General features: G+C 36.8%; 7 protein-coding genes and 1 long non-coding RNA gene across 9 annotated transcripts; 5 read left to right on the top strand and 3 right to left on the bottom strand.

Moving 5' to 3' along the window:
* Positions 1-80: 80 nt before the first annotated feature.
* LOC18015783 lies at positions 81-2,484 on the top strand. The gene is made up of 6 exons (XM_006397505.2): positions 81-490; positions 1,225-1,419; positions 1,537-1,653; positions 1,752-1,901; positions 1,997-2,055; positions 2,162-2,484. Exons 1-6 carry the CDS (start codon positions 275-277, stop codon positions 2,295-2,297), a joined length of 873 nt encoding a protein of 290 aa, XP_006397568.1. The 5' UTR covers positions 81-274; the 3' UTR covers positions 2,298-2,484.
* A 190-nt stretch (positions 2,485-2,674) lies between these two features.
* LOC18015782 (probable thiol methyltransferase 2) lies at positions 2,675-4,772 on the top strand. Its single transcript, XM_024155126.1, has 8 exons — positions 2,675-3,001; positions 3,108-3,238; positions 3,570-3,656; positions 3,813-3,913; positions 4,002-4,101; positions 4,190-4,236; positions 4,324-4,402; positions 4,515-4,772. The coding sequence occupies exons 1-8, from the start codon at positions 2,923-2,925 to the stop codon at positions 4,569-4,571; spliced, it is 681 nt and encodes a 226-aa protein (XP_024010894.1). The 5' UTR covers positions 2,675-2,922; the 3' UTR covers positions 4,572-4,772.
* Positions 4,773-4,980: 208 nt separating this feature from the next.
* On the top strand, positions 4,981-6,543 carry LOC18015781 (probable thiol methyltransferase 2). Its single transcript, XM_006397503.2, has 8 exons — positions 4,981-5,059; positions 5,184-5,314; positions 5,437-5,523; positions 5,607-5,707; positions 5,816-5,915; positions 6,008-6,054; positions 6,159-6,237; positions 6,329-6,543. The coding sequence occupies exons 1-8, from the start codon at positions 5,038-5,040 to the stop codon at positions 6,377-6,379; spliced, it is 618 nt and encodes a 205-aa protein (XP_006397566.2). The 5' UTR covers positions 4,981-5,037; the 3' UTR covers positions 6,380-6,543.
* On the bottom strand, positions 5,302-6,206 carry LOC112086215. Its single transcript, XR_002899366.1, has 3 exons — positions 6,038-6,206; positions 5,783-5,913; positions 5,302-5,415 (listed from the first exon to the last, which is right to left on the bottom strand). It is a non-coding gene; the product is annotated as an uncharacterized LOC112086215 (long non-coding RNA).
* Positions 6,544-7,292: 749 nt separating the features above from the next.
* Positions 7,293-11,118, top strand: LOC18015780 (thiocyanate methyltransferase 1). Of its 2 annotated transcripts, XM_006397501.2 has the most exons (8): positions 7,293-7,493; positions 8,841-8,971; positions 9,461-9,547; positions 9,637-9,737; positions 9,818-9,917; positions 10,016-10,062; positions 10,192-10,270; positions 10,931-11,113. In XM_006397501.2, the coding sequence occupies exons 1-8, from the start codon at positions 7,397-7,399 to the stop codon at positions 10,967-10,969; spliced, it is 681 nt and encodes a 226-aa protein (XP_006397564.1). In that variant the 5' UTR covers positions 7,293-7,396; the 3' UTR covers positions 10,970-11,113. The 2 variants fall into 2 exon arrangements, with proteins under 2 accessions (XP_006397564.1, XP_024010710.1); XM_024154942.1 differs by lacking the exon at positions 8,841-8,971 and having other exon boundaries at positions 7,296-7,493; positions 10,931-11,118.
* Positions 11,119-11,128: 10 nt separating this feature from the next.
* On the top strand, positions 11,129-16,247 carry LOC18015779 (type I inositol polyphosphate 5-phosphatase 12). The gene is made up of 11 exons (XM_006397500.2): positions 11,129-12,230; positions 12,321-12,573; positions 12,658-13,462; positions 13,543-13,670; positions 13,780-13,864; positions 13,967-14,132; positions 14,212-14,252; positions 14,359-14,626; positions 14,706-14,829; positions 14,928-15,288; positions 15,385-16,247. Exons 1-11 carry the CDS (start codon positions 11,393-11,395, stop codon positions 16,141-16,143), a joined length of 3,828 nt encoding a protein of 1,275 aa, XP_006397563.1. The 5' UTR covers positions 11,129-11,392; the 3' UTR covers positions 16,144-16,247.
* Positions 16,248-16,634: 387 nt separating this feature from the next.
* On the bottom strand, positions 16,635-18,166 carry LOC18015778 (polygalacturonase). Its single transcript, XM_006397499.1, has 4 exons — positions 17,726-18,166; positions 17,264-17,553; positions 16,935-17,163; positions 16,635-16,853 (listed from the first exon to the last, which is right to left on the bottom strand). The coding sequence occupies exons 1-4, from the start codon at positions 18,164-18,166 to the stop codon at positions 16,635-16,637; spliced, it is 1,179 nt and encodes a 392-aa protein (XP_006397562.1).
* Positions 18,167-20,697: 2,531 nt separating this feature from the next.
* LOC18015777 (polygalacturonase) lies at positions 20,698-22,148 on the bottom strand. The gene is made up of 4 exons (XM_006397498.1): positions 21,705-22,148; positions 21,320-21,609; positions 21,001-21,229; positions 20,698-20,916 (listed from the first exon to the last, which is right to left on the bottom strand). The coding sequence occupies exons 1-4, from the start codon at positions 22,146-22,148 to the stop codon at positions 20,698-20,700; spliced, it is 1,182 nt and encodes a 393-aa protein (XP_006397561.1).
* Between the last annotated feature and the right edge of the window lie 430 nt (positions 22,149-22,578).

Here is a 22,578-nt window from a genome sequence, read left to right as displayed (position 1 = left end):
TTGGACTTAACAGCTGGGATGGAATATTCTCCAATTAAAATTAAGATTTTGGTTCGCTTTATTTCTCTGTTATTATGTTTGTTTTCACTTGTTCTGTGTGTTTATCTTCTTCTCTTCTTCTTCTTCTTCTTCTTCGACCCGACGAAATACACATCCGACGGGAATATAGAGTCCCTGCAACATCAAGCACTGAAGGATTTTCTCATCTGTCTCGAATATCTGCGGAGAGAGAATTGAATTCTGAAATCCATCGAGAAGACAACTGTTGGGAGAGATGAGTTCGTCTCTGCCTCTAAGGCTCCTTTTGCCTCTTTCAACACCTCTGGTTTCTCCTTCTCCAGATTCCCATGCTCCTTCGCCGCTCAGATCGCAAAACCCTAATTTCAATCGCCGATCCTCTTCCTCTTCTACTACCTCGTGTTCTTCCCAGTGGCAGCTTTTCCCTGCGCCAATACGGCGATCCAGATCCTATTCTCCGTGTATTCCCATGGTATTGGAAGATTTTCTCTCTGATTGCTTGCTAATTCTCCCTTCCTCTATGTGCTTAAATGCCTTTGATTTCGATCAATTTCGGAAAGTGGTAAAAAACTCGTCAGGTTGTGTTAGAATTGATCTACATTTTGTTTCCATCAAGAATTGTATTTGCCCATTTATAGATATTATATATATACCTGAAAGTGTTAGTATTATGCTGCAGTAAATGTTCTCGTCGCTTTCGTTTTCAATGGTAGCAGTTAGGTGAGCTTCACTTTTAATGGCTATTGCTGACTTATTCATAGATTTCGTTGTTTTAAACCTTCGATGATTGTGTTCATAAGACTACGTCGTATCTTACCATGTACGTAATGTCTTCTCGTGGATTTTGTTGTAAGTGGTGATTTCTTAACTCTGATATATACATATTCTAAGAGTATTGCTGATAAAGTAATGCGTGTCGCTTCTGTTTCTATTTATGAAAAATTAAGAAAGCTGGTTCTTTGATTCACTTAAAATTGCGTTCAGATTTTCTTGGCCTTGAAAGTGTTCTGCTTCTTGGAATATCAGCTTTGATATGTTAAAGATATCGCTTTCTTGAATTTGTCATTGCGTTCCTTTATGATTGACAGGTATATAAGCTTAAGTTTTGACCTTGACAGTTTGTGCTTGTCTCTCTTACAGTGTGGTTTTTGTCTTTTCGGTTATGGTTTACTCTGAGGAACTCAGATTTTTATATGTCGTGTACAGTGCTTTCCTGAACACACGAGAGACCAAGACAACACAGATATCTGGAGAAGTAACGATGACCAGATTACATGTGGGCTTGACTCGGATGAAGATTCAGGGCTCCGGATTCCAACTCAGGCTCAGGCTATCGTTGAAGGATCTGGTTCAGTTGCAGTTTCAGAGCTAAAACCCGCCGCTGATGTAGATTACATACAAGTAAGACTACTTTCTCTGGGAACTCACCGCTCAGCTTCTTAACTCAAGTAACTTTGGCAGATTTTTGAAAAATCAGTCTTTTTTATCTGACTGTAACCATGTATGTTAAATCAACAGGAGCTATTGGCGATACAGCAACAAGGGCCTAGATCAATTGGCTTCTTTGGGACAAGGAATATGGGTTTTATGCATCAAGAACTGATCGAGATACTTAGCTACGCCATGGTTATTACAGTAAGACAATTAAGCTTTCATCCTATGTGGCTGGCTCCAATCTTTTCTTCTAAAAAATTCCTAAAACATCTCATCCGATAATTCGGTTATATTTGCAGAAAAATCATATATATACTTCAGGGGCATCTGGAACTAATGCGGCGGTTATCAGAGGTGCACTGAGAGCAGAGAGACCAGAGCTTCTTACAGTAATTTTACCACAAAGTTTGAAAAAACAGCCTCCTGAAAGCCAAGAACTGTTGTCTAAAGTAAGTCAGAATCTTGTTGGATTCTTTTTTTTTTTGCATCTCCAGTTTCTACATCTCTGAAACTCCCCTCCCTTTATTTGCAACGTCATTCACAGGTACAAAACGTGGTAGAAAAGCCTCACAATGACCATCTGCCATTATTAGAAGCCAGCAGGTTCGTGGAAAAAGAATTATTGTAGAATTCATCATTATCTATTATTGATTCTTCTTTTGGTCAAGAATAGATGAATAAAAAAACTCCTGTTTCGTTTTGTTGGCAGGCTCTGTAATATGGACATAATATCACAAGTACAACAAGTAATCTGCTTTGCGTTTCACGACAGTAAGCTTCTCATGGAGACATGTCAAGAGGCTAAAAATCTCCGCAAGATCGTCACTCTCTTCTACCTCGATTGATTCCACTGTTACTCTTCTTCAGGGTACAGAGAAGATATAAGTGTACATTATGAATCTTCACCAAAAACATACACAACATATTATTCTTTTGTCTAAATTTTGAAAAACTCATCGTTATGATTTTATAGGATTTTTCTCAACTATTTTGTAACATCACATCGGTTCTAAAAAATTTCTTTGCATCTCATCCTCTGCAACTGGAAAGTTTAGCTTCATCAGCAAATTAAAGAACATGCTCTTTCTCTTAACAAGAATAACAAGATCAATACAGTGAAACGAGGAATCACTACTATCCACTCAATTACAAAGTCAAAGTATCTCTCCCCAGAACCATATCTGGAAAAATGCATAAAACAACTCGTAACTCTCGAAGACTCGAACTGAGCCAGAAGCTTCACTTCTAATTGAACCAGACTCTCTTCACTTCCTCTAATTGAACCAGACTGTCTTCACTTCCTCAAAACCAAATCTGTAGTTGCTTCCTCCTTTGAATAAAGCTCTCATGAACATTTGATCATCGTCTTTGTTAGCTTCTCGCAGTAACAAAACACTTTACCTCTGCTTTTAGTCGTCGCCGATTCGTTTGTGGGTCCCACTATCCTCTGTTTGGCGTCTCGTTGATCCGATGGAAAACGCCGGTAAAGCTCCGGTAATCGAATCGCCCCGTGATGTCTTCCTACGCTTGATGAGCGAAAATTCTTCCAGTAATGAACTCTAATTTTACTCAAATCTAATAATTCATGTTTTGCTCTGAAGCAATTTTGGTCGTCGTGAGTGATTTTCTTCGCATTGATTTGTGTTGTTTTAAAGGTGGTTGGGAGAAGTGCTGGGAAGCAGGAGCAACTCCATGGGACTTAGGAGGACCAACTCCGATCATCGTGCATCTCGCCGAGACTGGTTCATTGCCTAATGGCAGAGCTCTTGTTCCTGGTTGTGGAACCGTATGTTCTTCCTTAATTTCATCTCGTTGCTTACTATATGTCAACATTTGTAATCAAAGTTGCTTACTTGTGTGGCCTGTAACCATTTGAGTAAAAAAAAACGTAGCTTTTCTTGATATCGAAGCTACTTCTTTGTGCTTCTGTTAGAGACTATGGCCTTTGAATAGACTTTTGAATGTATTCTATTGTGTGATCGGTTCTTGCATTACTTGATGACTTTCTTATTAATCAGTTAGTGATCTTCTCCGTAACCTGAATGCTTCCTTATTATGGTTCTTTTATGTACTATCTTTCATCATTTGGAACAAACAATGAAACATCGGTTTTGCAGGGTTATGATGTGGTGGCAATGGCCTGCCCTGATCGTTATGTCGTTGGATTGGATGTATCAAAAACTGCGGTAGAACGTTCATCAAAGGTGTGAATAGTTTTTTTTTTTATCTATTTGGAAAATGAGATAGACATGCTTATGTCCTCAAATATTGTGGCCTGCATTATTGATCCAACTAAGCTGATTTTGAGTCAATAGTCTTTGCTTTTGGGATCAACACATTTGTTTTTAATCTCAACGCAGAGATTTTCTTCACTGCCCAATGCAAAATATTTCTCCTTCTTGAGTGAAGACTTCTTCACTTGGGAGCCAGCTGAAAAATTCGATCTCATTTTCGACTATACGTATGTGTATAATCTTTATCTCTGTTTCTGGTTTTATGCAATATAGACTTTAGCTTATATATCTGCATTATATGACCATTTCTCGCAGTTTCTTCTGTGCCTTTGAACCTAGCGTGAGACCTCTATGGGCACAGCGAGTGGATAAACTTCTGAAACCCGGTGGAGAGCTTATAACATTGATGTTTCCTGTAAGAATCATAACATCTCTATTCTCTGATCCATACCCTCACGTTTCCGTAGTTTCTGAAAACTTAAGAGTAAATGTGTCTTGTGCAGATCGATGAGCGTTCTGGAGGGCCTCCTTACAAAGTATCTGTGTCAGAGTAAAGTCTCCTGTGATCTCTTTTACTCAAAGAAACCTTACTGAAATATTGTGGCCAATCTTCACTCTAAAATCTCTCAATGTGCAGATACGAGAAGGTTTTGATTCCATTGGGGTTTGAGGCAATCTCCATTGTGGATAATGAACTTGCTGTTGGACCACGCAAGGTAATTTTTAACACAAACTTTCGAATAAGCCTTTTAACATAAATTCATGTGGAAAATTGCAATTTCGGGTTTAGGATCAGTAAGATAATGTTACCTTGGAATCAATTTACAGGGAATGGAGAAGATTGGAAGGTGGAAGAAAACTTCAACTTTTCACTCCACTTTGTGAATTATGATGATGTTAATTGATCATTACAGAAGCTTCAGTCTTGGATGTTTTGGGATTTTTCACTGGTAAAATAAATGTGTAAAGATAAATATGTACACAAATACTTGTATAATAATGTACGAAATATTCAACATTTCCTTCTATTTAATCTTTTTTTAGTAAAAAGGCGAAAAATCCAGTTGGCTTTGTTCTCGTGACACATATCAGTCTTGAATAATATTTTATCGGTTCTTAAGTATCCAGAAGGTTGAAAAAGTCTTGTTGAGTTCATATATGCGTCATGGCTGATCCGGTGCATTGGTCATAACAAACACCGTTTCCAGATATTTATTCGGATTTACTGCTTTGAATTATCTTCTACACATGTCGGAGAAAATTATAAACAGGTCTGGTTATATATATACTCTACAAGTTTTGACATGCAACGAAGAAGCATAACATAAACTGTTAAGCACAAAGAATACCGATGGATATCAAAGAGCCTCATGGTAATCTCTTAACCTCTAAATTGTTGTATTTTTCGCAGATCTTTTAAGACACGAATGCATGGTAAAGAAGATAAAGATTGTGTTGTTGATGATGTTTTTGCATGTTTGTGTTCGTTCTTTTAAGGTGGATGGGATAAGCTATGGGTAGAGGGACGCACACTGTGGGATTTGGGAGAAGCAACTCCCATTGTTGTCCATCTCTGCGAAACGGGTTCATTGCCTAATGGAAGAGCTTTGATTCCTGGATGCGGCACCGTAAGTCGTTATGATTTCTTCTTCTTCTTCTTCTTCTTCTTCTTCTTCTTCTTCTTCTTCTTCTTTGTCACTCAGATTCTTTCTTGTAAGATTTTCATTGTCTGAAAATGGTTTTGAGACAGGGTTATGATGTAGTTGTGATAGCAAGCCCTGACCGGTATGTTGTTGGACTCGATTTTTCAAAAACATCAGTAGAAAGATCAAAAAAGGTGAGGATATATAGTCTGGATTTTCTCAGTTGAATGCTTGAAAAAATCTTTTCAAAAAGTGATGTGTAAATCTCAAAATGCAGATGTTCTCTTCGTTGCCTAATTCAAAACATTTCTCCTTCTTGGAAGAAGACTTCTTCACTTGGGAGCCAAGCGAAAAATTCGACCTCATTTTAGACTACAAGTATACATCTTAATTCCTTATATATCTTTATATGTTTTGATTTCTTGGTTAAGATGAAGAAGAACAAAACTCCACCTGATATGTATGTAACTCTGATGATTCTCGCAGCTTCTTCTGTGCCTTTGAACCTAAAGTGCGACCTCTATGGGCAAAGCGTATGCAAGAACTTATGAACCCGGGAGGAGAGCTTATAACGTTAATGTTTCCTGTAAGAGAAATTAGATATAGCATAGTTCTCTCGTCGATACATACACATAGATCGTGTTTTTGAAATGTTTGTTTACTGATTATGTTATGCAGTTAGATGATCGAGTTGGTGGACCTCCTTACCAAGTATCAGTCTCAGCGTAATTATCTTTCATCTTCTCCTTAATCTGCCTTAACTCTGCAAACTCCCTAATGCCTCCTCACGTTGGATTAAAAATACAAACTTTCTTGAAATGTTTTGTAGCTATGAAGAGCTTTTGATTCCCTTAGGATTTGAGGTAATCTCTATTGTGGATAATGAACTTGCTGCAGACTCACGCAAGGTAAGAAACAATTCAACTTCATCAGTAATTAGTTTCATTGTGAAACAAGAAAGATAGAAAAAAAGAAGTGAAAACTTAAATTATTTTTCAGGGAATAGAAAAAGTTGGCAGATGGAAGAAGAAGAAGAAGAGGTCAGAGTGATAATTTCATCATTACCGTCAGAAGAAGTCACATTCACATGGCTCTTTACATCAATAAAGATTACATTTTTGGGTTTCCTATAGTCAGAAAAACCGAATGTAATATTTACACGTTTAAGTAATTGAAAAAAAAAGGGGTCTTTGTTGGTGAATATGGCTTACCTAAAAGAGAATGAAACGTGTGACACAGTCACACTTTAGCAAAAATATTGATGTTTTGTGTTTTATATAAACAACGATGCATGTGTTCACTTCTGAATGATTTCACTATCAGTGGAAATTAGGTTCGTACAAAGATTAGCTTCTATTAACTTTTATGGTCCCCGCTTCTTTTTGTGACCATTCCTGACCTCAGAAAAGAGTATCCTTCAATGATGATTTTGGAGCTAATAATGTTCACAGGAAATATTATCTTATACTAATGTTTTATTATTTATTGGGATTTTTTTTAATAGTATAGTGAAACTAGCTAGGGCCACATTGCACATACGATATGGATGCGTCGAATTTATTGTTTGTCTTTCGAAATTGATACTTTCTTATACAACATATTAAGTAACGTGATTTCATTATATATCTAGGATATTACTTCTAATTTGTGGGATAAAGAGAAAATAAACTAAAATTATTAGCACTTAAGAAGAGAAATTGGAAGATGATAACGGCTTATGTTGCTAATTTAATACTCCTACTTTTTTTCTTCTTCCTAATGCTGGTTCAATTATCGAGTTTGGGCGGATGAAAAAATTCAAAAACATCTACGTGCCTCAATGAGAGAACACACACATAAGATGGGCAGAAAGCATCGCGGAGGGAGAAAGCACAATAATTATTGCATACATACAAGATTACTTTTATTCAATTATTGTTTTTTTCTTTATTTTTTTCATTTCTGACCTCTATATAAATACACAGCATATGCTGAAAGCTTTCACAACTTCGAGACCCACAAAAAACAAAAAATTATCAAAGGAAATCATTAGTAGAAAAGGGTATAATTAGAGAAACCCTATAATTAATGGCTGAAGAACAACAAACCTCAGGTCACAGCAATGGTGAAAACATCATTCCTCCTGAAGAAGTTGCTTCGTTCCTCCCCAAAACTGTTGCTGAAGGTAGTGATCTCTTTTTTCCCTAACATTTTTCTTATTTCCTCAAGCCACGGAGTTGTAGCTAGATCTTTAGTCCATTAGTCATTATATCGAAAAGCCATAGTGGGATTTTGACAAACGAGTAAGCTAGCTTCTTTTGATCATATCTACTGAATATATTATATATGTCTTCCATACCGACCAACGGATGGAATTATCTTTAGAATTTGGAAGGTAGAGAAAATCAATTATCTATTCTATTAAAACAGAAGCACATTTAGTGCTTGCATCCAAATACTCCTAAAGTTTTTTTTTATAATATTTTATTTTATTTTTATTTTTAATTTCTGAAAATTAGTTATTAATTTAGATATTTTTAGATTTTCTAAAATCTAGGTCATTTTTAATTTAAATTTTAAATTATTAGAAATTTAATTAAATTTAGTTACAAAAGTTTGTATTCAATTTAATATAAATTCAAAAACTTCAAAAAAATTATAATTAAATTTGATTAAGAAAATTTAGATAATAATTTTAATACTTTAGAATTTTTTAAATACAGGAAAGATTTAATTTTAAATTTTAAATTTAAATAATATTTCTATAAAAATGCATAGTAAATAAATATTTTATCGTATTTTATCATAAAAAATTGGTCTAAAATATCAAATATTTGAGATTAATAAATATTTATATTATACAATAATATAATCGAGCTGATTATAGTTATATATATATATATATTTAAGGTCCATGAGTTAATTTATTAAAACATGTAAGATATTAAGATGATTTGAGACAACTAAACTAACAGGTTAGCACGTTTATATATATATATATACATTTTTTTAATAGCACAAATAGTAAATAAATATCTTATTATATTTTTTCAAAATCAATTGGTCCAAATATTCCATATTATTAAATATTTATAGGGCTATACAATTATAATTATAGTCTTATACGGGTTAGTTTGTCAAAACATGTAAGATATTAAAAATTATTTAAGACAACTAAACGGATAGATTAGCAAATTCATAGATATATAGATTGTTTATGTGTAAATCTAAATTCACATAATAACAAATTTTATAATTAACATTAGATCAATGTATACTTAATTAATGTATACTCTTATTCTACTAATATACAAATTTTACTGTTTAAAACTAAAATATGATAACAATTTTTTGATTTAAAAAAATAAATAACAAAAATAAATTATATCAAAACAAAACAGATAAATGCAACTTATAATAGAAATAAAAAATAAAACATTCCCGTGCAGACGCACGGAGTTAAAATCTAGTATATTATATAGTAATACTAATACATATACGATGTAACTAATAAATAAAATAAAATAAACAGGCGGATGGGAGAAATGCTGGGAGGAAGAGATAACACCATGGGACCTTGGAGGAGCCACACCTCTCATTGTCCATCTTGTTGACTCTTCTTCTCTCCCTCTTGGCCGTGCTCTTGTCCCCGGCTGCGGCGGAGTTAGTCTTCTTCTTGCTCTTTTCTCTTTTTTTTTTCTTGGGTTTGGTTTGTTTTAGTGTTAGAGAAAATAAATTCGTATACTGACCACACTTAAATTGAATCTAGTTTGATTTGGTTTAGGGTTATTAGTGTTTTTTTTTTGTCAGACAGGATATATTAATTTAAAGAGTTTTAAAGAAAATTAACTAAGTAAGTATTGTAATCATTTAATGGTGGGTGTACATGTTTGGTCTTTAGTTTTAACCATCTAGATTTTTGTCTATGTAAATGTGAAATATATATTTTTTTTTAGAAATGTGAAATAGATTTAAATGAATTAAAATCATTATGTTTTGTTTGTATGTTTAGTTTTGGAGTCCTCTACTTGACTTAGGGACGTTAATTCAATCTAGTTTATGTTTTTTCTTGATAACACTAATAATAACAATAATAATTTCTAGTACTCGTTTCAATACATTATGATGATTTTCAGCTATGAATGTGAGCAGGGACACGACGTGGTTGCAATGGCAACCCCCGAGCGTTTCGTTGTTGGATTGGATATTTCCGAAAATGCCCTCAAGAAAGCTACTGAGGTTAATCATCTCTCTCTAATTCACCATCGTAATTAAGTTCGTCTTCAAGAAGTGAAATATTCATTAAATCTCTTTCGGATTACATATAGACTTACCGCTCTTCACCGAAGGCTAAGTACTTTACGTTCGTGAAGGAAGACTTCTTCACATGGCGTCCTAACGAATTATTCGACTTAATCTTCGATTATGTGTGAGTTAACTAACTATATAGCATAATGTTAGAGATAGGTAACTAATATTTAAATAATCAACTAATATGATATTCAACAGGGTCTTCTGTGCCATCGAGCCGGAGACGAGACCTGCATGGGCTAAATCCATGTATGAACTCTTGAAACCTGATGGCGAACTCATAACACTTATGTATCCGGTAATTAATTATTTTTATTCCATGTGAGAATTCCATGATTTAATGATAGAACCATTGAGGATATTAATTATATATTTTCATGCGTTTTGATTAATTAGATTACCGATCACGTTGGTGGACCTCCCTACAAAGTAGATGTCTCTACGTACGTAATAATCTCTTAATTTTGATTTATGGACAAAATTATTCTTATATTTATGTGACTGTTGAAAATCTGCAATTGCAGTAAGAGTAGCTAAAAATGTTAATTATGTGTGTGTTTGTTGAGGTTTAGCTACAAAGATGTTTTGGTTCCGGTAGGATTCAAGGCAGTGTCCATCGAAGAGAATCCGCATGCCATTGCCACTCGTAAGGTATAAAATTACACTCACATTAGGCTCGCAATAGTTAAAACCGTATGGAACCGAACAGATAGGACCGACCAAAAAACAACATCACATTGTTGCATTATCATTTTTGCTACTTTTCATCCGCAAATATACTCCATCACATTGTTGCACTATAACAAATAACTAAACTCTTAAGATAAAATTTTACGACCTCAAAAAAAAAAAAAATTATGATTGTGGTGTATATTAGTATATACACTAGTACACTACACATTTTAATATATATCACTTTTTCAATGATCAAAACAGAGCAATGCCATTAATTTACCTACAATTTCAAGACATAATTTTTTAAATATTTTGTGAGTTAACATTTTACTATTATGTGTTAACATTATATTTTCTTAGCATTTTGTAATAGAACTAACATAAATGTTATTATATTATATCGTTTTTGTTTCTGTGATCGTTTTTACATTCAAACTTTTTTTTTGTTCAAATCCAATTGCCATAGACTATGCTACTCCCACCTGGTTAATTACAAATCAAACAGTTTTTGTTAAAATATTAACAAACTGAGTTTACTTTAGTTGAAGTTTTTTTTTTTGAATCTAAGAATAAGAAGTTTAATAACACACAATTTTTCATTCGATTGATATGATGTATTTATAAAAAAATGAACAGGGAAAAGAGAAGCTTGCGAGGTGGAAGAAGATCAATTAATCCAAGAAAGAGATCTTGCTCTGTACTAAATGCGTCTTCCACTAATCTATTAAGAATGAAATGAATATCTTCGTTAATCTATGTTATATAAACATTTTATGTCCGAATGTGATGATTATTAATAAGATTAATGTTCATGATCTATATACAGTCTCTTCTGTTATAGCCACACTTAACAAATGAAATAATATAATTCGGTTTATGGGAAAAAATAAGAGTGGAGAAGAAGATGGTGGTGCGTATTGCAGAGAAATCTCAAACGATGAAAGATGATGAAAGAGGAAGAGAAACAAACTCAAACGCTCTCTCTCTCCTCCTCGCCATGTTTCTCCCGAACACTCCGCTCCATCTCTCTCTCCTTTTACATTTTCTTCTTCTCCTTTCTCTTTCTCATGATTCCTCTCTTTCTCCATTTCTTCCGCCATGGAAATCAACCACCACCACCACCATCACTCCGACGTGGACGACGACGACGAAGATGCTCTCTCCGCCATGAGCGCCATTCCTCCACCTCGTAAAATCCATTCCTACAGCCACCAGCTCCGTCCCTCCGGTCAAAAAGGCCCTCACCACCGCCATCGCCAGCATAGCCTCGACGACATCCCCAAAATCACCGAAATCGTCTCCGGCGATTCTTCCGATGACGAGTTTTACCATTACGCCACCTCCACCAATTCCTCCTCTTTCCCTTTCAACGGAGACCCCGGAGATTCCGACGATTACTTGATCACCCACCAGCCTGAAATCGGAGAGGATTTTCAGCCGCTGCCTGAATTCGTCGGATCCGGAGGCGGCGTCGGAATGTTCAAAGTCCCCACGCGATCTCCTTTGCACTCGGCGCGTCCTCCTTGCTTAGAGCTAAGGCCACACCCACTAAGGGAGACTCAGGTTGGGAGATTCCTGAGGAACATTGCTTGCACGGGGACTCAATTGTGGGCTGGGCAAGAGAGCGGCGTTCGATTCTGGAACTTCGACGATGCGTTCGAGCCAGGTTGTGGTCTCAGCGGCCGCGTACGGAGAGGTGACGAGGACGCTGCGCCGTTTCACGAGTCGGCTAGCACTTCGCCCACCACTTGTTTGATGGTTGACAATGGGAATAGGCTCGTTTGGAGTGGTCACAAGGACGGCAAGATTCGGTCTTGGAAGATGGATCCTACGGCTGATAATGATGATGATGATGGTGATGATACTCCTTTCAAGGAAGGCCTCTCTTGGCAAGCTCACAAGGGTCCCGTCAATTCCGTAATCATGAGTTCTTATGGTAAAATCTCTCTCTCTCTCGAAAATTATTCATTTTCCTATTAATTGCATTCAGTCTGTGAAACCCATAGCTTGTAATTGGGAAATCCAGGTGATCTGTGGTCATGTTCAGAAGGTGGTGTGATCAAGATATGGACTTGGGAATCTATGGAGAAATCACTTTCGCTTAGGTTGGAGGAGAAACATATGGCTGCATTGTTGGTTGAGAGGTCAGGGATTGATCTCAGGGCTCAAGTCACTGTTAATGGTACCTGCAGTATATCTTCCTCTGAAGTCAAATGTTTGCTAGCTGATAATGTAAGGTCTAAAGTGTGGGCTGCTCAGCTCCAAACCTTCTCCTTGTGGTGAGTTTATATTGATAGGTCCAAAATTTGATGCTTCTGTCTTCTTTGCTGTGAATTTTCTGAAGGGGTCGAATATCTTTTCAGGGATGGTCGCACAAAAGAGCTACTCAAAGTGTTCAACACAGAAGGTCAAAATGAAAACAGAGTCGAGATGCCATCGGGGCAGGATCAGTCACCGGAAGATGAGATGAAGGTGAAAATTGCTTCCACTTCGAAAAAGGAGAAGCCACATGGATTCTTGCAACGCTCAAGGAATGCTATAATGGGAGCTGCGGATGCTGTTCGAAGGGTTGCAACAAGAGGAGGAGGGGCATATGAAGATGCCAAGAGAACAGAAGCGATGGTATTAGCCGGGGATGGCATGATTTGGACCGGGTGCACAAATGGATTGCTTATACAATGGGATGGAAATGGGAACCGGTTGCAAGATTTCCGTCACCATCAGTGTGCTGTATTGTGTTTCTGCACTTTTGGGGAAAGAATCTACATTGGTTATGTTAGTGGTCACATCCAGATTATTGATCTTGAAGGCAATCTAATCGCGGGATGGGTTGCGCATAATAACGCAGTTATAAAAATGGCAGCAGCTAATGGCTATATTTTCAGCTTAGCCACTCATGGTGGTATACGTGGATGGCATGTGATTTCTCCTGGGCCTCTTGACGGGATTATAAGGTCGGAGTTGTCTGAAAAAGAACGGACATATGCACAGACAGACAGTGTTAGGATTCTGATCGGTTCATGGAATGTTGGCCAGGGAAAAGCTTCTCATGATGCCCTCATGTCTTGGTTAGGCTCTGTAGCATCAGATGTCGGTATTCTTGTCGTTGGCTTGCAAGAAGTAGAGATGGGTGCTGGATTTTTGGCAATGTCAGCAGCTAAAGAATCGGTGAGACAAACAACAGCTGTTTATTTTGACTTTTGATTTTCTTAATGCGTTATTTATGTTACTTATAACCTCTATGTTAGGTAGGAGGAAATGAAGGGAGTTCGATAGGACAGTATTGGATAGACACAATAGGGAAGACCTTAGACGAAAAATCAGTTTTTGAACGCATGGGATCGAGGCAGTTAGCTGGTTTGCTCATATCACTTTGGTGAGTTGATAGACTCCATGGGAGACCTTATCCAGTAGAACAAGTAAATGCTTTATTCATCTGTACTAACATTGATGGTGTGTCCTGAAATGTTTTGATTTCAATTCAGGGTGAGGAAGAATCTGAGAACACATGTAGGCGATATTGATGTTGCAGCGGTTCCATGTGGTTTTGGACGCGCAATTGGAAACAAGGTATATGATTCGTTGTCTTGAGATTAAAAGGGAAAGTCATAACCAAAGTTTCATTCCTTCCGTTCCTAATTAAGATACTCTTGACTTTTGATATCAAAACAGGGAGGTGTAGGTTTAAGGATTAGGGTCTTTGATCGGATTATGTGCTTCATCAACTGTCACTTGGCCGCACATCTGGAAGCTGTAAACCGTAGAAATGCTGATTTTGATCACATCTACAAAACAATGTCCTTTTCCCGGTCATCAAATGCTCATAATGCACCAGCCGGTATATCTATACCCCTACTTTCATCTCTCTTCTCTTTGCTGAATCTGCATGTATATACCTCATGGCTTTAATTTTGCAGCTGGGGTGACTACCGGTTCTCATACCACAAAGAGCGCAAATGTAAGCTCCTTTTTGTTCTTAGTCATTTATGTTATTGATCAATCATTTATTTCCTACATTTGGTTTGAATTTCTTGCTTACCTTAGACCCATCACACTTTCTGCAGAATATAAACGTCAACACAGAAGAGACGAAACAGGATCTAGCAGAGGCTGACATGGTTGTATTTTTTGGTGATTTCAACTACCGGCTCTTTGGTATATCATATGATGAAGCTAGAGACTTTGTTTCACAAAGAAGCTTTGATTGGCTTAGAGAAAAAGATCAACTCCGGGCTGAGATGAAAGCTGGGAAAGTTTTCCAAGGAATGCGTGAGGCCATCATCACTTTCCCTCCGACCTATAAGTTTGAAAGACACCGGCCTGGCTTAGGAGGTACATAAACTGCATTTGTATGCACGTATTTGTAGCATATTAAAGGTTGAGGTTTATTGTCAGTCATTTTCTTCCTCAGGGTACGATTCAGGAGAGAAAAAGCGGATTCCTGCTTGGTGTGATAGAGTAATATATAGAGACACGCGCACGAGTCCAGAATCTGGATGCAGTCTAGACTGTCCAGTCGTTGCTTCGATTATGCTGTAAGCTTTTCTTTCCACATTACAGAGATTCAAACTCTTGTGTCCCACAGAGTCTTTTAACATTTTTTTTTCTAATTTTTGGCATGGGTTATGAACAGGTATGATGCTTGTATGGACGTGACAGAGAGCGATCACAAACCGGTCCGTTGCAAATTTCATGTGAAGATAGAGCATGTTGATAGATCGGTAAGGAGACAAGAGTTTGGGAGAATCATCAAAACCAACGAGAAAGTCAGAGCGTTGCTTAACGACCTACGTTATGTACCAGAGACAGCTGTTAGCAGCAACAACATCGTTCTTCAGAACCAAGACACCTTCGTACTTCGCATCACCAACAAATGCGCCAAGGAGAACGCCGTATTCAGGATCTTATGCGAAGGGCAGAGTACGGTGAGGGAAGAGGAAGATACATTGGAGTTACATCCTTTAGGCTCATTTGGTTTCCCACGATGGCTCGAGGTATCGAAACTAAAACCATTAAATTCTTAACCACAGTTCTCTCACGACTCAGCTTGTAATGATGATTCGGTCTTTTTCTTGTCTTTTTTTTCTCAGGTGATGCCGGCTGCAGGAACTATAAAACCGGATAGTTCTGTGGAAGTATCGGTTCACCACGAGGAGTTCCATACGTTGGAGGAGTTTGTAGATGGGATTCCTCAGAATTGGTGGTGTGAGGACACGCGGGATAAAGAAGCAATACTTGTGGTCAATGTGCAAGGAAGCTGTTCGACTGAGACTGTGTGCCACCGGGTCCATGTTCGTCACTGCTTCTCGGCTAAAGCTCTTAGGATCGAGTCCAGTCCATCTAACTCCAAATCTACTAGTTTGAAGAAGAACGAAGGAGACTCTAAGTCTCATAGTAGTAAGAAGAACGATGGAGATTCCGGTTCCAGGTCTCATAAGAAGGGCGATGGAGATTCCGGTTCCAAGTCTCACAAGAAGAGCGATGGAGATTCCGGCTCCAAGTCTCACAAGAAGAAGGACGAAGGAGATTTTGGGTCCAAGTCTCATAAGAAGAAGGACGAAGGAGATTCGGGCTCTAAGTCTCATAAGAAGAAAGACGAAGGAGATTCTGGCTCCAAGTCTTATAAGAAGAAGGAGGAAGGAGATTCCAGCTCAAAGTCTCATAAGAAGAAGGAGGAAGGAGATTCTGGTTCCAAGTCTCATAAGAAGAAGGAGGAAGGAGATTCTGGCTCAAAGTCTCATAAGAAGAAGGACGAAGGAGACTCGAGCTCACACAAGTCTCAGAGTGGGAAGAAGACCAGTAGCTCGTCGACGGGAGAGGAGAGCCGGAAAGGCCACAACAAACGTTGACTTAATATTGTTTTAAGAGATCAGTATATTTTTTACACAAATACGAACCTACTTAACACTGTAGAATATACCAATCCTAACTTGTTTGTATTATACACTCAAATACCAAACTTTAATTTGTATTCTTTAATTTTATTGATCATAACAGGTTAGATTGTTTTCTGGTTCAGTCTTTTTGCTTAGTTTTGGTTTTTTTCCTTTGACCCTTTTTGGAGGGGTTTTAAGCATATATGAACCTTGCTAAGAAATCAACCTTGATTGAATTATCTTAATCATAATCGAATGTTGTAATGAGTAACAACAATCTTGGCTTCAACATATTAAGAGAAAAAAAATCCAGAAATTCAAACTAATATTCTGTACCAAAAAAGGAGTACAAATTATAGTATCATGATTTGAATGTAGACACAAAACAACTCGATCACGAACGCAAATAATACTCTGCACCCACGACGGTGTAATGTTATCGAGCACTAATTTGTGTCATGAAATCAAAGACAACCTTGAGGCATCACCACACCAGCCTTAGCTCCTTTAATATTCTTACAAGTGGAAGTAGCGGATCGTCCGTTGAACGTTAGCTTAATATCGTGCAATCTAATCGCTTGGCACGGATTACTGCGACTGCAATCAAACGTTAAAGCCTGTTGCGTTCGCGACGTCCCTTTAATGTTCCTATACACAATCTGACTAATCTTCACTCCAGAACCCTACAATATATAAACCAATCAGATTTAATTTGACCATTGTATAAGCTAAGGTTTCAGAATTCGGGTTAGTAGTTATTTTACCTGTTTAGGACAACCTTGATGAGTTGGACAATAATTCTGATCAACAATGATCGGATTCCGAACGTTTTTCATGACCAGATTCTGAAACAAAACGTTTCTCACAAAGCCTGTGCTTTTTCTAGCCCATGTCTTGATCCGAACACCATTATCTGAACCCGAAAAAACAGAGTTTACCAACGTTATGTTCTGTACTCCAGCTTCATTAGCGTCTCTCCCTAGACTCCCAATACTGCCACGCCCACACAATAAAATGTTATCATAAAATCAGTATCTTCATAATATTTGAAGCTTGTTCTCCAAGTTATCTTTTATTATTGTGTGTGTCATACCTGATTCCATGGCCTGGACCGCAGTTGAGTTTAGACATGTAGAGGTTACGAGTTCCCGGACCGATAGAGATACAGTCGTCTCCGGTTTGAAACGTACTATCGATTACGGTTACACCAGCAGAACCTTGGACGTGGAGGCCATCTGTGTTGGGACTTTGGTCTGGAGCCATTAGCTTTATTTTCCGGACAATTACATTGTTGCAGCTGTTTATCACTAAATGTGTTGCTTGACTGTTTATTGATTTTAAGCCGCTTATTACGACGTCGTTTGCCCAGTTAAACGTCATTGACTGCAAATGATTACAAAAAAATTGATTTAAAAATAATCCGAGCTAATTTTCAAGAACCAAGAAACCAAAAATAAAACGTTCCGGACCAACATATATAATCAGCTAAGATACCATATTATGATCTAGTAATTAATGAAAACATTGAAAAGTTAGTTAAATCGGTTAATCTTACTCTGGCTCCAGCAGGACAACTCTTTCCGGATTTCCGACAGGCCCAGAAAGAAGCACCTCTAGCATCCAACGTTCCTCCATTGATCGAGATCCGGTTAACTTTAACAAACAAGATCCAAGAACCGGAATTACCCAAACCACGGTAATCCGAAGGAGCTACAATCGTTCCATAGATCTGAAACGTGATTCTACTGCGGCAGGGACCCCGAAACTGCACCGGTTTTAGCAAGAAGCTTCCTCTCGGGACCGTTACCGTGACACTTGCAGCTGAACGGCATGCCGCTTGCCACGCGCCAAGGAAGGCTTTTGTGGAGTCGGTTCGACCGTCCGGTTTAGCACCGAACCGGACGACATTGTAGTTGGAAGCAGCCATTGATGTTCTCACCAGCAAGAAGCTTGAGAAGAACAGCAGCAAAACAGCTACAAGCTTATTGTAATCCATATTTATTGTTTCTTAAAGAGAAAGAGTAATAAATCTTTGTAGATTTTTAGAATTGGAAGTATTTATGTTTTTGTGTTTGTGGTGAAGTGTGAGGATGAAGGAATAGGAAACGGTTATGACGGGTATTTATATCTAATTTTATATATGGAGTTGCATGTTTAAATATTTGTATTTGAATACGTTGACTTATTTTAATTATAATGCTAATGATTGATTGATCATGATGAAACCATTCAAATGAATGAAATGTACGGTTCGCATAACCGCATGTGATGATAAGCAGTAGTGAATTCCTAAAGCAAACAAAATAATGTTGATCTATAAGCGAGTTCACATGTGATCCATGTTCACTTGTATAATTTATATATTAATTTAATTCTAGAATGTGATATAGTAATAATAATTGGTAACTTCAAAGGAAAATAAAACCCAAAAAATAAACTTAATAATTATAATGTAAGTGTCCGTGGACTTTTCTATTGTTCTTCTGTTTAATCCTATTAATTAATATAGTATTTAATTAAATTTAAAACGAAAAAGAGAAGCAATAGATCAGGTTTCATGTATAGTAGTATAATGAATGGCATGTGAAGATCGCAGCCGTAAAGGCAGAGAAGCCTCCGAATCCTACGGCATGAGTAGCATTAGTAGGCCTGGGCGTTCAGATATCCATTTGGGTTCGGTTCGGATAATTCGGGTTTTTGGATTTTCGGTTTTTAGATTTAAAACTTATTCGGATATTTTTGGAATTTCGGTTTGGATTCGGTTATATTCGATCGGATTCGGTTCGGGTTCGAATATCCAAAAAATAATAAAAATTAAACAGAAATAATTAAATTTAAATAAAATTGGTTAAATTCAAATAAAATTTGGCAAAATTTAACAAATATAACTAAAAACTTTAGTATATTTAAATTATTGTAGATTTTTTCATCATTTTCAGAATAAAAATAATTCATATTTAGAATTTATAATTATAATTTTAGGTTATTAAGTCTAAATGTAGTTAGTATTTTGGGTATATAATTGTACTTCAGATATTTCAAATATCTTTTCGGATTTTCGGTTCGGTTTGATTCGTTTTCGGTTTTTCAGATTTAGAAATTTAAAAACCGTTCGGATATTTTATCAGTTTTGGTTCGGATTCGGTTTCTCTTTTTCGGATCGGATTCGGATAAATTGTTCGGGTTCGGATAATGTGCCCATGCCTAAGCATTAGTCAACAAGGAAAAAAAAAAGGGTTGCTGAAAGTCAACCAATGCTTACTCACCACGTCATAAGAAACAAGTAACATGGGATGTGTAATGTAATATAGTTATATAAATATATATGGTCATTTGCGAAATTAATAGATAATTAGAATCACATGGGTTTACGTCAGGGATGAATGTATGATGGACCGTACCGTTATCAATGACGGTTACTCTCAATTCTTTTAATGGTTTTCTTCTGCAACTGACCTTATAATAGAGTGATTTTATTTGAATATTACAACATGTTGGCTTGAGACCCACGGTAGTGTCAAAAACCTTTTAGAGAAGAAAGGGGAAAAAACAGAGCAAGCAAAAAATAATTAGGTTTTTAGGTTTTATTTGACCTTAATTTTAACTATATTTTGATTTATCTTTTTCTTCTATCACTTGAAGGGATACCATTTGGATTACAGGTAGAGAATAAAATACAGAGACTCTGTTTTTTTATCAAAATATCATTTTCTCTTTTTTCTTCTTTAGGTTCTTTTGGTCAAAAAGAACCCGCTAACTTAGAAAGGTGAAAACCCGAGATTAAGAATAATCATCTTTGCGAACAAAAATAATCCATAAACTCGATGAGTCTAAACTGATGTCTGGACTTGAAATCATCACCTTCAAGACGAGCTTAATTATTTCTTTGTGGACTCGCAGAGATTCTGAAACAAAACCACATTATTCAAGACACAAGGGTCCGTCCACTCATCTTCTCTGCCAGTAAAAATATCATAAGAATTGCTTTCTGCTCATAGATTCATTGATAAAACTCTGTCATTTATGCATTGAATTCTGAAATTGAATTGAATATGTTTTATCTTACTTTTACCGATTATGTTTTGTTTCAAAGGCATATTCATTTATGAACCGTGATTATGTTATAGAATTGGCATGTGACATGTGGTAATGGAAGGGAAGAGATCCGATCTTGGTGCTACAGTCAACGTAAAACCACATTTCATTAAGTCCCTCAACCAATATATAGACAAGAAAAACAAAATCAACTGTGTTACCTTCGAATTCTATATATTGCTTTTTTTTAGAAAAAAAATTTCAAGTAAAACAGAATTCGTAGAAGCACATTGATAAGCGAACAATCAAATTGATTGTTTCCCTTTTACTTCCACTAACACCAAAGAACTCGCCACATTCAAATTCGGACGAATCTAAAGTTATGAAACATCAAGCAAACTTCACCTTATAACACATCTACACCCAACAATTAAAAACTTAGGGTTTATATTAAGTATATAATCCCAATTATGAAATCTTAAATTTCTGATTTCACATACAATTCCTTGGAACCATAACTCCAGAGGCTTTTCCATGAGCGTTCTTGCAATAAGAGGCTGATGATTTTCTCATGTAAGTAAGATTAATGTTTCGTAACGTAATCCCTGTGCAATGATGGCTTCCACTACAATCTAGTTTCATAGCTATCGGTCTTGTTGATGTTCCCTTTATATTGGCAAATGTAACTCCACTTATCTTCACACCAGAACTCTATATGATCAATCATAACAAGTTTCATTAGAAATCAATGAAGGCTATTTATAAGAGTTACGCCAAGTTGATTATGTTATTCACCTGACGAGGGCACCCTGATCCACTAGGGCAATAGTTTTGATCAATGATCAGAGGATAACCGACATTTCTCATTACTAGGTTTCGAAATTGCACATTCCTAACAAATCCATTGCTTGGTCTAGCCCAAGTCTTTATTCTGACTCCGTTTTGCGTCCTAGTGAAAACAGAAGTCGTGACGGTTACATTCTCCACACCTTCCTCGTTAGCGTATTCCCCAAGACTCCCAATGCTGCATCATATTTACAGGTGAGTCCATGTCAATTAATTATTACTAAATCATCACATATATAATTAGTTGAGTAATATTAAATTTAGTTACCTGATTCCATGTCCGGGTCCACAGCTCACGCGTTCGATCCATATGTTCTTAGATCCGTGATTAAGAGCAATGCAGTCATCACCGGTCCCAATGCTTGACCTACTAATGGTGACTCCAGAAGAAGACTGGACAATTATACCGTCAGTATTAGGGCTTCCACTTGGAGCCCTAATCCTTATGCCTTGAATCCGAACATTAGAAGAATGATGAACCGTTAGGTGAATATGCTGACTATATAACGACGTTAGGCCGCTTAGTAGAACGTTACTGCACCAGCTAAAAGATATAGACTGCAAAAAAAAAAAAAACCATATTGAAATTTTGATTATGTATATATACACCAAAATAGCTAGCTAACTAAAGAACAAATCGAAGATAAACATACCCTTGCACCTTGAGGACAATAACCACCTTTTTTTCTACAATTCCAATAACCAGTTCCTCTAGCATCAATCGTTCCACCATAAACAGAGATACCGTTTACCTTAGCGAATAGGATCCAATAACCAGAGGTACCTATACTCCAGTAATTCGCTGGAGCTATTAGCTTGCCGTCGATTTTGAAAGTTATAATGTTCTTGCAAGGACCCCAAAAAACTATGTTTCTGATTAAGTATGTTCCACGGGGAATGTAGACCATGGCTCGAGCCCGTGAGCCACATGCTAATGACCAAGCCGTCAAAAATGGCTTAGTCGAGTCTGTTCTCCCATCACCTCTAGCTCCGTATCTTTGTACGTTATACGATGGCATTGCGATTGATGGGTTGATAAGAAAGAAAAGAATAGAGAATAATGTGATGGCACAAGGAAAAGAGATGTTCTTGGCCATCTTAATATTTTCTAATTATTGATAGCTTTGTTTGATTATAATGATCTAGGAAGAAGTAATGAGTAAGGCTATATATAGGGATATAACATTTTTTTATATTTGATTGGACGTGTTTTATGGCTAATCGCGTTATATGCGATGTATTAGAATATGACTGTCATTTGATTCCGTGTTATTATTCGTTTGGGACGTACGTACAGACGTAAAAATATTGCAAAACAATATGTAGTACGTACTCAAATTCCACGTTCTCTCATATGCACTGTTTATTGTTTTCCTTTTCAAATTAATTCATGAGCCGGTTGTCAACAAAAAGAAGTAACTATTGACATTGCTTCGCTTCATATGAATCATATTCGACAAATTGACTTTCGTTTGATATGTATTTGCAAAATAACATTCAGTGGGTTGAAAAATTAACATGTGTGGA

Source organism: Eutrema salsugineum, unplaced genomic scaffold, assembly GCF_000478725.1.
Source record: "Eutrema salsugineum unplaced genomic scaffold, Eutsalg1_0 scaffold_22, whole genome shotgun sequence".
Classification (NCBI taxonomy): Eukaryota; Viridiplantae; Streptophyta; class Magnoliopsida; order Brassicales; family Brassicaceae; genus Eutrema; species Eutrema salsugineum.
This window is presented reverse-complemented; position numbering and strand designations above follow the sequence as displayed.

Bases quoted from the DNA above. Each gene is read 5' to 3' on its own strand.
- LOC18015783 (XM_006397505.2), top strand. From the start codon at position 275: ATGAGTTCGTCTCTGCCTCTAAGGCTCCTTTTGCCTCTTTCAACACCT. The intron at 491-1,224 runs GTATTGGAAGAT...TGTCGTGTACAG, and splicing joins ATTCTCCGTGTATTCCCATG to TGCTTTCCTGAACACACGAG. The intron at 1,420-1,536 runs GTAAGACTACTT...TTAAATCAACAG, and splicing joins CTGATGTAGATTACATACAA to GAGCTATTGGCGATACAGCA.
- LOC18015782 (XM_024155126.1), top strand. From the start codon at position 2,923: ATGGAAAACGCCGGTAAAGCTCCGGTAATCGAATCGCCCCGTGATGTC. The intron at 3,657-3,812 runs GTGTGAATAGTT...ATCTCAACGCAG, and splicing joins CGGTAGAACGTTCATCAAAG to AGATTTTCTTCACTGCCCAA. The intron at 4,237-4,323 runs GTAAAGTCTCCT...CTCAATGTGCAG, and splicing joins TACAAAGTATCTGTGTCAGA to ATACGAGAAGGTTTTGATTC.
- LOC18015781 (XM_006397503.2), top strand. From the start codon at position 5,038: ATGGATATCAAAGAGCCTCATG. The intron at 5,315-5,436 runs GTAAGTCGTTAT...GTTTTGAGACAG, and splicing joins TGATTCCTGGATGCGGCACC to GGTTATGATGTAGTTGTGAT. The intron at 5,916-6,007 runs GTAAGAGAAATT...TATGTTATGCAG, and splicing joins TTATAACGTTAATGTTTCCT to TTAGATGATCGAGTTGGTGG.
- LOC18015780 (XM_006397501.2), top strand. From the start codon at position 7,397: ATGGCTGAAGAACAACAAACCTCAGGTCACAGCAATGGTGAAAACATC. The intron at 8,972-9,460 runs GTTAGTCTTCTT...GAATGTGAGCAG, and splicing joins TTGTCCCCGGCTGCGGCGGA to GGACACGACGTGGTTGCAAT. The intron at 9,738-9,817 runs GTGAGTTAACTA...GATATTCAACAG, and splicing joins GACTTAATCTTCGATTATGT to GGTCTTCTGTGCCATCGAGC.
- LOC18015779 (XM_006397500.2), top strand. From the start codon at position 11,393: ATGGAAATCAACCACCACCACCACCATCACTCCGACGTGGACGACGAC. The intron at 13,865-13,966 runs GTATATGATTCG...ATATCAAAACAG, and splicing joins GACGCGCAATTGGAAACAAG to GGAGGTGTAGGTTTAAGGAT. The intron at 14,133-14,211 runs GTATATCTATAC...TTAATTTTGCAG, and splicing joins TGCTCATAATGCACCAGCCG to CTGGGGTGACTACCGGTTCT.
- LOC18015778 (XM_006397499.1), bottom strand. From the start codon at position 18,166: ATGGATTACAATAAGCTTGTAGCTGTTTTGCTGCTGTTCTTCTCAAGC. The intron at 17,554-17,725 runs GTAAGATTAACC...AATCATTTGCAG, and splicing joins GTTGTCCTGCTGGAGCCAGA to TCAATGACGTTTAACTGGGC. The intron at 16,854-16,934 runs GTAAAATAACTA...TATATATTGTAG, and splicing joins ATCAAGGTTGTCCTAAACAG to GGTTCTGGAGTGAAGATTAG.
- LOC18015777 (XM_006397498.1), bottom strand. From the start codon at position 22,148: ATGGCCAAGAACATCTCTTTTCCTTGTGCCATCACATTATTCTCTATT. The intron at 21,230-21,319 runs GTAACTAAATTT...AATATGATGCAG, and splicing joins GGACCCGGACATGGAATCAG to CATTGGGAGTCTTGGGGAAT. The intron at 20,917-21,000 runs GTGAATAACATA...TTGATCATATAG, and splicing joins GATCAGGGTGCCCTCGTCAG to AGTTCTGGTGTGAAGATAAG.